Below are 12,673 nucleotides of genomic sequence, written 5' to 3'. Positions count from 1 at the left end.
AGAAAATCCGTCGAATAAGGAAACGTCAAGCGTAAGTTTATATAAATTAATTCTGTCAAAACAAACAATGAAAGAGAGTGCGGTGTAGTGGTGAGGCTCGTTACCTTTTGGAGTTTGACATAGGATCAAAAGCCACCATGCACACATGCGTGTTATGAAGAAATACATTTTCCTTTTTGACAAAAAAAAAATCTCGAAATAGGCCTAGACGAGTTTAAAGAAAAAAATCACATCATTTGTAACGAAATGTGAATTGACGCAGTGGTGGGGTTCGTTGGCCCTTTAGGGATCGACCCCGGTTTAAAACCCCTACTGTACACAACTTTTTGCACAAGTCGACTGGAATTTTCCTTTTTGAAAAAAGTGAAAACGTGGAGCTAAAAGCTTCTACGTTTTAGCCAATTCAAAAAAGCAAGTGGTAACGTGGGAAGTTACCACTTGCTGAAAGTCTTGAGAAGATATTTGTTCCTTTTCCCTTTTCCACATTTTTAGGAGAAACCCCACCACAAGAGAAGGGATCGTGGGTGAGGGGACAGTTTCATTTTCTTCAAAAAGATTTGAAACCAACCTACTTTGAGGGAGATAAAATAGGGGAGAAGCCTCTTGGAAAATCGTGAATCCACGATTTCTCTCTCTCTCTCTCTATTCCCTCTCCAAACCCACCATTATTGACATGGGGACTCCTCTTCCTCACCTTACGTGGAGCTCCAACCGAGAAGAAGTAACGCCATTTTTACGGGCTCTATCTTTCAAATAAGGTAAGGGCTATTATGTTCGTGTGTGTGTGCTAGGTGCTCTGTAACACAAATACGATGCAGCCTTTTTCGACTCTATCTTTTACGACACATCTACACTTGCTGGTATTTAGTGTCATGGGGCACACTCGCATATGTGCCGAACCATCTATTCGCCTATACGATGATACATGGAGGTTCAACCAACAACCCTCACCATGATTGATGCAGGGGTCACGTGTTGCTTCTACAAGTATGCACGTGATCTTGTGTTAAGCTGCTTAAAAAAAAGAACGTTAATGGTGGAGGTGAGAGTGGGTCATTTGTGGTACCATGATCAACAAGTTGGTACTTGCAATGATCAAATCACATACCGGAGGATGCAGTTTTTCCCTTAAACCGAATATTGCAGGCATCTCTCCGATGATCATACCATGCTCGGTAGATCATGTAGGTTTAGTTCCTCAGAAACAAAGTCGTGGAGATAGGAATTTCTTGTCTTCGATGCATGTCTTAAACTGCATCTAAACATGTTCAGTTGCACCTGCTAGTATGTTTGCATACACAATTCGTTAAAAAAACAAAACAAAAATCATGAGATATGATGTTCTTGTCTTTGACACCTATTTTTGAAATGAATCTAAACATGCTATTGCACATGCTAATATTATAGTATATAGCTTTCCCATGTAGTTATTTTAGAAAATGTATAGGAAAAACGTTAATTCAAATCTGGTCCAGAAGAGGCATCATGCTATGTTTGATCTGTTATCATTACTAGACCAGTTAATGTGTACAAGGTTGCTATTGAGTTTCAAATTTTTTTTAAATTGATATGCCTTGCAATGAAAAAAAAAAAGATAGATAATATATTTGAAACAGATGCCTATCACATGTGAGAATATTGCAAGATTTGATACTCTAGTTATGGATGTAACCCCAACGTATGTGCATGATTGGATAGTATGGTTATTTAGTGTATACACTGTGGAATTAACATTTTAATAATTCAGAACCTGTGCAAATAGAAAGCAAGTAGTCATTATTGAGACATATTTTGGTTTCCATTTTTTTTATATAGAAAAAAAAAACTGGTCCAGACTAGGCATCATGCTATGTTCGATCTGTTATCATTACTAGATCAGTTAATGTGTACAAGGATGCTATTGTGTTTCAATTTTTTTAAATGGACATGTCTTGCAATGAAAAAAAATAGATAATATATTGAAAACGAATGCTTATCACATGTGAGAATATTGCAAGATTTGATACTCTAGTTATAGATGTAACCTCACCTGTGGTGGGTGCCACAGTTGGAGATTTGGTCAAACGAGATAAGAATGGTTATTTTATTGTCCTGCCCAGCATGCTATTTGAAATGAGTGTAGAGATGTGTGTTTGCAAACCAATGCAAATGTTATTACATGCCTATGAAAAGAATGTTATACTATTATTGAGCTTGGGAAAGCATAGAATATCATTTATGATGTTCATTTCATTTCTAATCTTGTATACATTATCCTAATTCACCTGGAAATATTACAATCTTGTCTGGTGTATGGACTGCCTATTGTTAAATGTATAGTTTTGTTACAATTGCACAATTAAGACAAATAATAGGAGGTATGATGGTACAAGATTGATATTGACATTCAAAACCCTTCATAGTGCCATATGGGCACTTATGAAAAGTTATACGTGAGACATGCCATGTGGGTGCATGATCTGTGGGGTACGAAAATGTACACCCTAGCTTGAAAATGAAATACTGCAAGCATAAGTATAGGGCTCAAATGTGAGTTGGTGACTTTGAAAAAAATATTGTTGGTGCCGAGTTATGCACTAGGACAGTAATGTGTATACAAGGCGATTTAACCCAGGGTATGGGTTTGAAAATTTTAAAAATCCCTTGTGGTGCAATGACTTGCATAAATAAATAAATAAATAAAAGATTAATGTATGCACATATAACTAAGTTACGAGACTCTGGGTATACCTGAAAGACGATATATGTTATCGGATTCTCAGGGTTCTGGGTACACCTGAAAGACGGTGTATGTTACCGGACCCGTGGCCTACCTTGGAGAGGATAGATGGTATAAGTTTCATGGGACAATTGAGTTCTTGTGAGAGCTAGGTGTCTCACCCGGTCCCCAGTCCACGGAGTTAGGGGGCCAAGACTACCAGTGCATTGTAGGTGGTAGATCCAAGTCTTCTGCAGAAGTTACATGGTGCATCTTAATTCTTGTTTTAGCCACTGGGGAGTTCTCTCTCGGTCACAGACAGTCTCCTTTGAATATTCGTACGGTTAGTCATACAAGTTATTAAATAATAGACCTCTGTATGGTATTGGTCCGATACAATGTCGAATGCCTGTGCGTACTCACAGAGTAAGTGAAAGATAAACATAAAAGTTTTACCTTGTTCTCGTAGAAGTTTTTGAGTAAATATTGTAATCCTTGTATTGGATCTTAGAAATGGTAGAAACAAGTAATGACTATAAGAATGAGCATGTATCTGGTACTTTTTCCTTTTTTCAGCGTAAAATAGAAAGCATGCCTGTCTCAATAGAAATTTTCTTCTTAGCAAGTTATGTTGCATGAAATTTTATGAGTTTAATAATTGCAAATGTTGTATATGTTTGTACACAGGACACTGAGCACACCATATAAATATAATGCTTCTTACGCAGACAGGGGAGTCTGACCCTTCTGCATTAAATTTTTTCAGGAAGCGAATGAATGAAGCAATCGTGGGTGTCGCAACAGAAGTAGCCATGAGATCTCAACTTTTAGTATTCATGTTTAGACTCTGATTAGTTAGATTTATGTTTTAATTATGAGATGTAATTAATGATATTAATACTTTAATTAATGAATGAAATGCTTTTTAGTACTTCTCTGTTTTACTTTGTAATTTGCCCGACATCTGGACTATTTCAAAAAAAAAATCCAAATTTTTCCATCCAAATTGTTGGGGTGTTACAACCCCAACATCAATGTTATCTATGTCTTATTTGAATAGATAAATGACATGAGGAAAGTGAAGGATCCAGTGTTTATAGTCAACAATATCGTGTTCCTATTCAAGGACAAAGCGTAGAAGTTTGTCTCCACCATTTCTCATTTTACGTGGGTTTGGGTTGATCTTGAGAGTAAATTTTAGAAAGATGACATTTTTAAGCAACTTGGATGTGTCATTAGTGGGAAATACCTCTTTCACAATCATGACTGTATTGACAAGAAGAATGGGTGCTAGGGTGCGTTTCGACCTTGAGCCCCCTCTCTATTTCTTTTATTGCAAATTGTAGAATAAGTGTCAGTTTCACCAACTTTTCATTATAGGCAGAGGAGGGGGACTCAACAACCATTTAAGGGAGACCCGTCCATGAAAAATAGCCACCTTTGCTCTCCAATCACGATTTGCAAGGCAACAACCAACCAGACCAAGGGGTCATGGGCAGAAGAATAAGAAAGAGGAGGAAAATGAGGAAGAGGAGGAGGAGGACATAGGTAGTCGAATGGATGTAGATGACTAATCTTCATTGCCCCCACCCGTCGTAGGGAAAACGTTATATGTTTGGGAAGACCAGTTCCCAAACCACCTCTCCTAACTCCAGTTCGGGTTACAGTCATTAATAGTCGCTACCCTCTACACAAGTAAGAATAAAAAATAATTTGTAAAGTTTTGTTTTGTGTTTCTTATGTGTCTTTAAGTTTTTAATTTGTAAAGTTTGTGTTTTTTAAGTATTTTAGTTTTGTAGCTGTTTGTATGTGTTTTGTTGTTGACTTGTTCTGCAAATTCAAAAATTGTCTTAATTAAGAGATATCTTCAAGAAAGTGTTTCGCCAAACAACATGCACAACAAAACCCTAGCCAATCGCAAATGTCCAAAAACACCCAAAATGAAACTTTAAATATATTAGATTCGAGGATATGGTAAAATTGGATCCAACAAAAATTTGAACAAAAAAAGCTATTTACATGTAAAAATACATTCAAGTCTGATATTGATTCAGATCAACCACATATCTAACTTAAAATGCTGCACCAAATAGGTCTCAAATACAAAAGTGATATGATTGAATAGAAAGTTAGCAATTAATAAACACATACATGAGGAGATCTACATCTATTAGTCTCATATGTAATGGTATTTAATAGGAGATTAGTGAAATCATTGGATCATTCTAAATTCACCCACTCGTTCATATAAGGTTAACAACTATTAAACGTGTAGCCTAGAAAACACACATTTGTTAGTCTTGAATGTGATTTTTCTCGTATAGGAGGTTAGCAAAAATATTAGATCATTTTGAATTTACTTACTAGTTAATAGGTATTTAGCAACTATTAAATGTGTACTTGAGGAGATCTGCATCTATTCATCTCGAATGTGATGGTATTTAATAGGTTAGTTCCCAAAATGAAAATTTCAATTTCATATGAATCCAAACCTAAAATTCAAACAATAAATGGCAATATTAGATTCAGAAAAAATTAAAACAAAAGAAGTTATTTACATGTAAAAAAATGCATTAAGGTTGGATATTGATTCAAATCATCCCTAGATTTGCATTTAAATGTATAACCAAATTCATCCTGAATTCGAAAGTGATCCGATTGAACAAATCTGAATCTACATTCAAATTTTACATAAAAAAACTATATAAAAATAAATAAGTCGGTTTTGAATCCGAATCCACATTAGGATTTTATTAAAAGAAACCATATCCTAAAAGAACTCTCATTGGTGGTTCTTTTTTTTATGTGTCTCGATCGCTAAAAAAACCTTAAAACCCTAGCCCTAACTAACATTGTTCTCATCTTATACCATGCGGCCTTTCACTAACAAGGATTCCTCTTTTAGGTGACCATACAAGAACTTTGGATGCACAAAGCATTAGGCCAAAATTTGTGTTTATTATATTCACCTAATAATGTAATGAAGGTGTTGGTAGCACAAGGGAATTGGTAAGGAAGAGGGGTGTTGGCTCTCTCTCTCTCTCTCTCTCTCTCTAGGTGAGATCTTAGTAAGTGGATTTGGAAGTGAGAATCTTAAGTGGTTAGTTTAATTCTTTTGAGTAGGGTACACTCCCAAAAAAGAATTTACAAGGGAATGCTCTCCAAATTGCATTAAGCAATCAAATAAAAAATGATATAGAATGACTCAAGTGACTTCGGTTGGGTAGTTAGGAAAGGTCCGGCCTATACTAGGCCGGACCTTTCCTAACTACCCTTACATTAGGTGTGAATTACAATCATGGCATCCCAACCCGTACAAGTACATAATTACCAAAAAAACAAAGAAAACAACAAGGATGATGACATTCCACCCAGTAGTCGACCCAAATATGCTAACCGACTAAGTTTGGGTGGGTGCTTGGGCATGTATCATTCCACTTTCTTTTAAGAATTACATAGTCCTCAAGGCAAATAGTCTGGATATCTAATCATCATGTCCTCTTATCGCTCCCAAGTGGTTGCATCAGAGCCGAAATCACTTCAAAATCATAACATTTGATATTAATAGATGCACATCTCTTTAGTTACGCATTTAATAGTTGTTGACTTCTTATGAACAAGTGAGTAATGAAATTTAATGACTACTGACCTTTTAACGAACAAGTGAGTGAATTGAGAACGATTTAATGAGTCCGTTAACCTTCTATTAAATACTATCATATCTGAAACTAATACATGTAGACTTCTTCCTACATGCGATTTATTAGTTGCAGAAATGAATTCTGAACAATCTAATAACCCACTAACCTCTTATTAAATACCAACATCCGAGACTAATAGATAAATATCTCTAGTGTATTAAAAGAAGTTATGAATCTCATAAGGAGATGCACATATATGTATACCTCTAGACATCCGCTAGTATTCTTTGTAAAAATGTGAATCCACTTTGGGTAGAATACTTGCCAAAGGTAAAATGGTTCAAAGAAAGTTGGGAATCAATGTTTTTGGATAAACAAAGAATTTTGGCAAATTAGTAGGTATTTGCGATCTTATGGATAGTTCAATCATTTTATGTTTTATTTGGACATGATTCTGTCTCTCTCTCTCTCTCTCTCTTTTTTTAAATGCTCACATTGTTGATCTGTTTAAACGAAAGGTCATAATATATGATAAGATGACTTGCTTATGAAAAGAATAAAAATCATGTGGGTATTTTGTCAGATAAAATAGGCAGTTGAATGTAATGACTCAAATGCTTGTAAATAGCAGATAAGTTAAGGGGTTTCTCGTAAATTACTCAAAACTTGTATTTAGGCAACGTTGCTCTTGTATATGTGAACCAAAGTCCAAATGCCTACCGTTGCTACCCTTTTTAGCTTAAGGCAAATGAAGCCGGTTTGGATCACGTATTCGGTATTGGTTGGGTCACTATTTGACCTCATAGTATCTTAACCATCAGACTGGGGATGTCAATTCATAGGATTTTATCCAATATTCAGCCTAATTCAAGCTCCGTTTAGTTGAATTTGGTAAGCCAAAAGTATAATTTGACGTGGATATGGTTTTGTTTTTTTAATATCAAATCCGATAAAAAATCCAATTTGACTGATATCTAAATTTAGGCAACATCCAAATATGGTATTGGCCAAATCCGATCCGAGTCCAAGCTGATCAGTCCTTGAAAAAACAATTAGTTACCTAAGATTTAGGTAAACGGATTCTGGTGCATCCAATTTATGCATGACCCCGGATTTAATCCACTAGCATTCCCAAATAGCCAGAAAAGAAAGAAGGCTAAAAACTAATGTAGACGGTACTTTTGGATCTTGTAAAAGAAGGCAAAAAACTAAATATTATATATGGATGAGACTTGACCCAGATTCAATAGGATCTGACATAAAATACCGATCCGTAATCTGATTAAATGAATCTGAATCGCACGCTCGGATCTTATTTAAGGATATGTATGATGTATCGAAAGATAATGTTTGATTCGGAACAAACCGATCCAATTCCACTCCTACCCATTCCCAAAATGGGGAAAGAAAAAAGACGAGATAGTTACGTTGCAACACAAAATATACGTACATCAAGCCCATCGATTCCTAACGTAGAAGGAGTGTTTTTGACACGCACAAAATAATAATTACACGTGGCAGAAGAAGAGCCGAGAATCTGGTTTTTAAAATTGAACATAATATCAGGGGCTCATTTTTCCAAACTAAAACCACATTTTCATATGTTGGGCTCCATTTTTCCTGGTTTTGCTTGTACCGTTCTCTCTGCACGACTCCTTTGCATTCGAATGAAGAAGAAGGAGCCGTAGCGTAGAGCAACCACCCACCACCAATCTCTCTCTCTCTCTCTCTCTCTCTCAATATGAACAACCTGAGGGCGGTTTGTCGCCCCCACATGGTGTCTTCCTTCATAAGTTGGAAGGGAGACTCAAACCAGCTGAGGTCGTCAGCCTTCTTCTCTCGATTCCCAAACTCCTCCGATTCTTCGACGTCTCGCATCTCCTTCTTCGACTCCCTCTTTCTTTCCCAACATGGTCATCCACGGAGGGTCGAGCTGTCGTGTCGCTCCCGCTATCGGCGGACCTTCGTTAGTAGAGCCACCAAGTGGGATTCCGACAAGTCCCCCTATCAAACTCTCGGTAAAATTTCGGACCCTCTCTCTCTCTTCTTCTTCTTTTGGTTGGTTTTGGTTCGTGTATGTTTGGGTTCGTGGAATCGGATGGAAATCGATTTTATCTCCATCAATTCATCAAAATCCTCGTAGTCTTTAATGCAATCCTTGATTCCAATCCCACCCAATTCTTCCATGGATCCAAGCGCACCCTAGCTGATCAATCGCCTATTTGTTTGTGTAAAACTGTCGCGCCAAAGGGAAGAAACGCCGAAAATCCTGAAAGAAGTGTCATAGAGATGCAAATCCAATGTTTTAAGTTGTGCGAAATTGTTTGAAAATAGTTGATACATGGGAAAAACTGGCAAACCAGGGAGGAAAACTTGGGGTGAACCTTGACAAAATTTTGTGGGGAATGCGTTGGATGGGATTTTGATCCCCATATCCGAAAATGAAGAATAGGATCGACAATTATGATGAATCTTTAGCATCTTCTACGTGATGTTCTTGAGCCAGGTTATCTAATGGTTGACAGATTCATAGGATACGTATGCAGAATTCGTGAAGATAGAAAAATATTAGAGCATATCTGAGATTAGCAGGTATGAAATTTTGAAAAATCTGGGAATTGATGAGATTAATAAGCGTTGAACATCATGAAGTGAAGTATGTAGTTGCCTAAATGGATAGCTGAGGCAAGCTTATGCCTTGAGAGAAAGATGGCCCTATTAATGAACCATGTTTGGTCGTTGAATCCAGGAAATGAACATGATAGTTGGGACCTTTACTCTTGATGAATATCATTATCCTTGATATGCTGCACTTATGCAATCTCTTGTTGATTTAACCTCTAAACTTCAGGTTTTAACCGTAAAATTCTTGTGCCCATCATCTACTGGTTTTCTATGTAGATATTACAACTGTTTATATATTAGTTATGACAATGACTGAATGACACTTTGTATTCTTGATTTACAGAACTGGAAAGGGATGCTGATGAGGAGAAGATAAAGTTTGCTTACCGACGATTAGCAAAATACTACCACCCTGATGGTCTCTCTCTCTCTCTCTCTCTCTCCTTGTGTGTGTGTGTGTGTGTGTGTGTGTGGAGCGGGGGGTGTTGATCATGTTCAATTTCGAACTGTTTGGTTCATATGGATGACTTTCTAAATGAAACATTGTATTGATTAACTCAATCATCTCTCTCTCTCTCTCTCTCTCACACACACACACACACACACACACACGTGTGAGGGTGTGTTGTCTGTTTCAGAATATGTTTTTGCATTGTTGCTGGATAATATGTAATTTTATCTTTTTTTATCCGTAGTTTATGATGGTAGAGGAACACTAGAAGAAGGGGAAACTGCTGAAGCTCGCTTCATTAAGATTCAAGCAGCATATGAGTTGCTCATTGATGAGAAGAAGCGCCAAGAATACGATAATGAACACCGAGTGAATCCCATGAAGGTACGGGTTTCTGTTTACTGCAATATAAACTGTAAAGTTCTTCTGTGTCTGAATTTCCTTTGATGAATCACCTTCAAGCAAATTCTGCCAAACTGTCGGGTTAAATGAGAACAAACTCAACTATAAAAGTGATAAAGACATGGTAAAGAAAACATAAGTTTTTTAGTTGGCTGTGTTTCTGCATCTATCTTGGGGCTATCAATTTTGGTTTGACTCTTAGGATTCATTCTTGAAACAATAAACAAAATTGTGGTTTCAAATTGATGAATATGATGATAATCTTCAAATCTTAGAAGTAGCTAAAAGAGCTGGGCAATGTTTATGGTTGGAAAATTAAATTTCCAGAGTATGGTTAACCATCATTAGATGGGTAGTTGGAAACAAAGAAGGGGCAAAGAGTTCAAATGATCAGCTGATTAAGTGCTGGATGGGTGAATCAGCCTTAAGGGGCCTTTTATCTCTCAAAAAAAGAAAAAAGAGAAATCAGTGCAACTTAAGTTGCCCGGATTGCATATTGTGTGATATGCTCTGTATCGAGGTGTATCGTTTGATACACACTCATATCGCGGTAGGGTATCGTTTTTCTTAGGCCTCGTTTGTTTCATTTTCATGTATAGGAAAGGCTTTACATGGGAATGAGCACATAGTTCTAAGAAAACCTGCCAGCTCAGCCTTCCCATGTGAGCTTTCATAAGGGGGTGGTATGAAAGGATTTACACATAAAAAGTGGTAGGTGATGGAAAAAAATGGAGCCCGCTTGTACCATCATCACACTTTTCCTCCATGATGATTTGATGTTATTTCATTCATAGTGGAAAAGGATTACTTCAGGGTTGCCAGCTCAGCACTTTTCCATTTAAGTTGCATGAAACAAACAAGGCCTTATGATATGTATCCTAGTGTATCATATGATATGGTATGATATTTACAACATGGATTTAAACTATTATGACACATCCATATGTAAATAACATATTATGGTTTGTTCCTTTTTGACTTTCTCACAAGCTGGATCTAATGAAGGATAAACAATATGGAAGAAAGTTGATAAACTTTTCTCTGCTGGAATAATCACATATCTGACATTCCTTTCCATATTCCGTGATTGGAGTTCTTTTATCCCTTTTTTCTGATGATCACACTTGTCAGGCTTCTCAAGCATGGATGGAATGGCTGATGAAGAAGAGGAAGGCATTTGACCAACGTGGTGATATGGCGATTGCAGCTTGGGCAGAGCAGCAACAACGTGAACTGAATCTCCGTGCTCGTCGTCTTTCACGTTCAAAGGTGAGACAACATTCCTAATTGACCATTCCTGGACTAGGCCTTCTTTACACTTTCAGTTAAAGATCTACTTAATGTTCAAAATATTTGATTATTGGAAGGCAATCTTATTATTTATCATGCTATGCATTATTCTGGCTGTGAACTTTTGTGGTTTGAAAGCTATCAGCTGGAAATTTTGTCCTTGTGTTCCAAAAGAAATGCCAAGATTTTGAGAAGATATTCCACTCAGTAGCTTGATGGGTTGTGGGTGCTTGGCTCAGGCTTGAGCCTGATTGACATGGCCTTCGGCTTGGCCAGATAAACCACTGGGCTAGAATGAAACCTATGGTTCAGCTTCTTTTACTGTGGGCTGTGTGCAGCCCAGTTACATATTGGTCTCAAACTCCCTGTAAGGTCCTGAAGCTGGCCTGGACTGGTCCTAGGATAAGCTAGTGGATGTGCCCACCTATTTTTCTATGGCACATTGTGCCTGTGTGGTCGAAAGCAAGACCAATCCTGCCTGTTCTGCTGTCTAGTGGATGTGCCTGCCTACTTTTGCCTGGCACATTGTACCTTTGTGGTCGAATTCAAGACCTATCCTGCCTGTTCTGCTTTCCATTCCCTCACCATGCTTTCTCATATTCATGGAAAATAAAACTTACATACTGCATCTTATTGCTGTTTTCGTTGAACTCTAAGATTATATATGTTGAACTTGAACATCAACTAGCGACAAGCATTGCAACTGCATATGGAATCATTGGGCAACCACAGATTTTAGTAGCAGCAGCTAGAATACAAATCATCTATGATCACAAACATTTTCCAGAAGTGCAAGGTGCATATATTAACCATTTTTGTGTAATTTCAATGGTGATAATCACTGAAATGCAGCTATGTAAACTAAAACTAATATCAAAATATGCTTAGAAAAATGATGTTTGGCAATACATTCACTGAGATGAATAAACTGTGGTACTTTTTCAGATTGATCCAGAGGAGGAGAGAAGGATATTGGCAAAAGAAAAGAAAGCGTCCATGGAGAACTTCACAAATACTCTTAAAAGACATACACTTGTGTTGAAGAAAAGGGATTTAATGCGGAAGAAGGCGGAGGAAGAGAAGAAGAAAGTTATAGACCGCCTTCTAGCAGCTGAGGGCCTTGAGCTTGAAAGCGAGGATGATGATGAACTTTGAATCACATTCTTTTCTAGAAGGAAATGAAGAGATCTCAACAACATGCTTTCCCTGTAAATGCGCTGTTTATTTATTGAAGTGTGTCATTGGTTCTATTTGCTTCAAGTTTAGACTGTACATATATTTCAATTTGTGATATTCATATAAAGGAGAAAGAAAGAAGGAAAAGAAAGGAAAGAACGGAAAGGCAGCTTTGTCATTGATGTTCATGGTGCCTCATTCGTTTGTATTAGATGGTAGAAGCATATGCCTTCACAAAAGTAGAAATGATAAAACCAAAATAAGTTTATTGCATTCGCTTGCTTCTGATGGAAGATTTGGTTGGTTTAGTGATTAATTGTTTCGACCATATGCTACACTGATGACTGCTGAGGACATATTTTTGTCTTTTATTTTCTGGAAAGCCATCGT

At 37.1% G+C, this 12,673-nt stretch overlaps 1 protein-coding gene across 2 annotated transcripts; it reads left to right on the top strand.

Annotated features, from left to right (window-relative positions):
- The first annotated feature begins 7,971 nt into the window (after positions 1 to 7,971).
- LOC149846569 (uncharacterized) lies at positions 7,972 to 12,555 on the top strand. Of its 2 annotated transcripts, XM_089996414.1 has the most exons (6): positions 7,980 to 8,357; positions 9,308 to 9,382; positions 9,660 to 9,799; positions 10,949 to 11,086; positions 11,765 to 11,903; positions 12,053 to 12,155. In XM_089996414.1, exons 1-6 carry the CDS (start codon positions 8,081 to 8,083, stop codon positions 12,055 to 12,057), a joined length of 774 nt encoding a protein of 257 aa, XP_089852540.1. In that variant the 5' UTR covers positions 7,980 to 8,080; the 3' UTR covers positions 12,058 to 12,155. The 2 variants fall into 2 exon arrangements, with proteins under 2 accessions (XP_089852538.1, XP_089852540.1); XM_089996412.1 differs by lacking the exon at positions 11,765 to 11,903 and having other exon boundaries at positions 7,972 to 8,357; positions 12,053 to 12,555.
- The last annotated feature ends 118 nt before the right edge of the window (positions 12,556 to 12,673 follow it).

This window comes from Nuphar pumila, chromosome 2 (genome assembly GCF_984573655.1).
Source record: "Nuphar pumila chromosome 2, dmNupPumi1.hap1.1, whole genome shotgun sequence".
NCBI lineage: Eukaryota > Viridiplantae > Streptophyta > Magnoliopsida > Nymphaeales > Nymphaeaceae > Nuphar > Nuphar pumila.
This window is presented reverse-complemented; position numbering and strand designations above follow the sequence as displayed.

Coding starts and splice junctions, on each gene's coding strand:
- LOC149846569 (XM_089996412.1), top strand. CDS start 8,081: ATGAACAACCTGAGGGCGGTTTGTCGCCCCCACATGGTGTCTTCCTTC. Junction 9,383..9,659: donor AAAATACTACCACCCTGATG/GTCTCTCTCTCT, acceptor TTTTATCCGTAG/TTTATGATGGTAGAGGAACA. Junction 9,800..10,948: donor ACCGAGTGAATCCCATGAAG/GTACGGGTTTCT, acceptor CACACTTGTCAG/GCTTCTCAAGCATGGATGGA.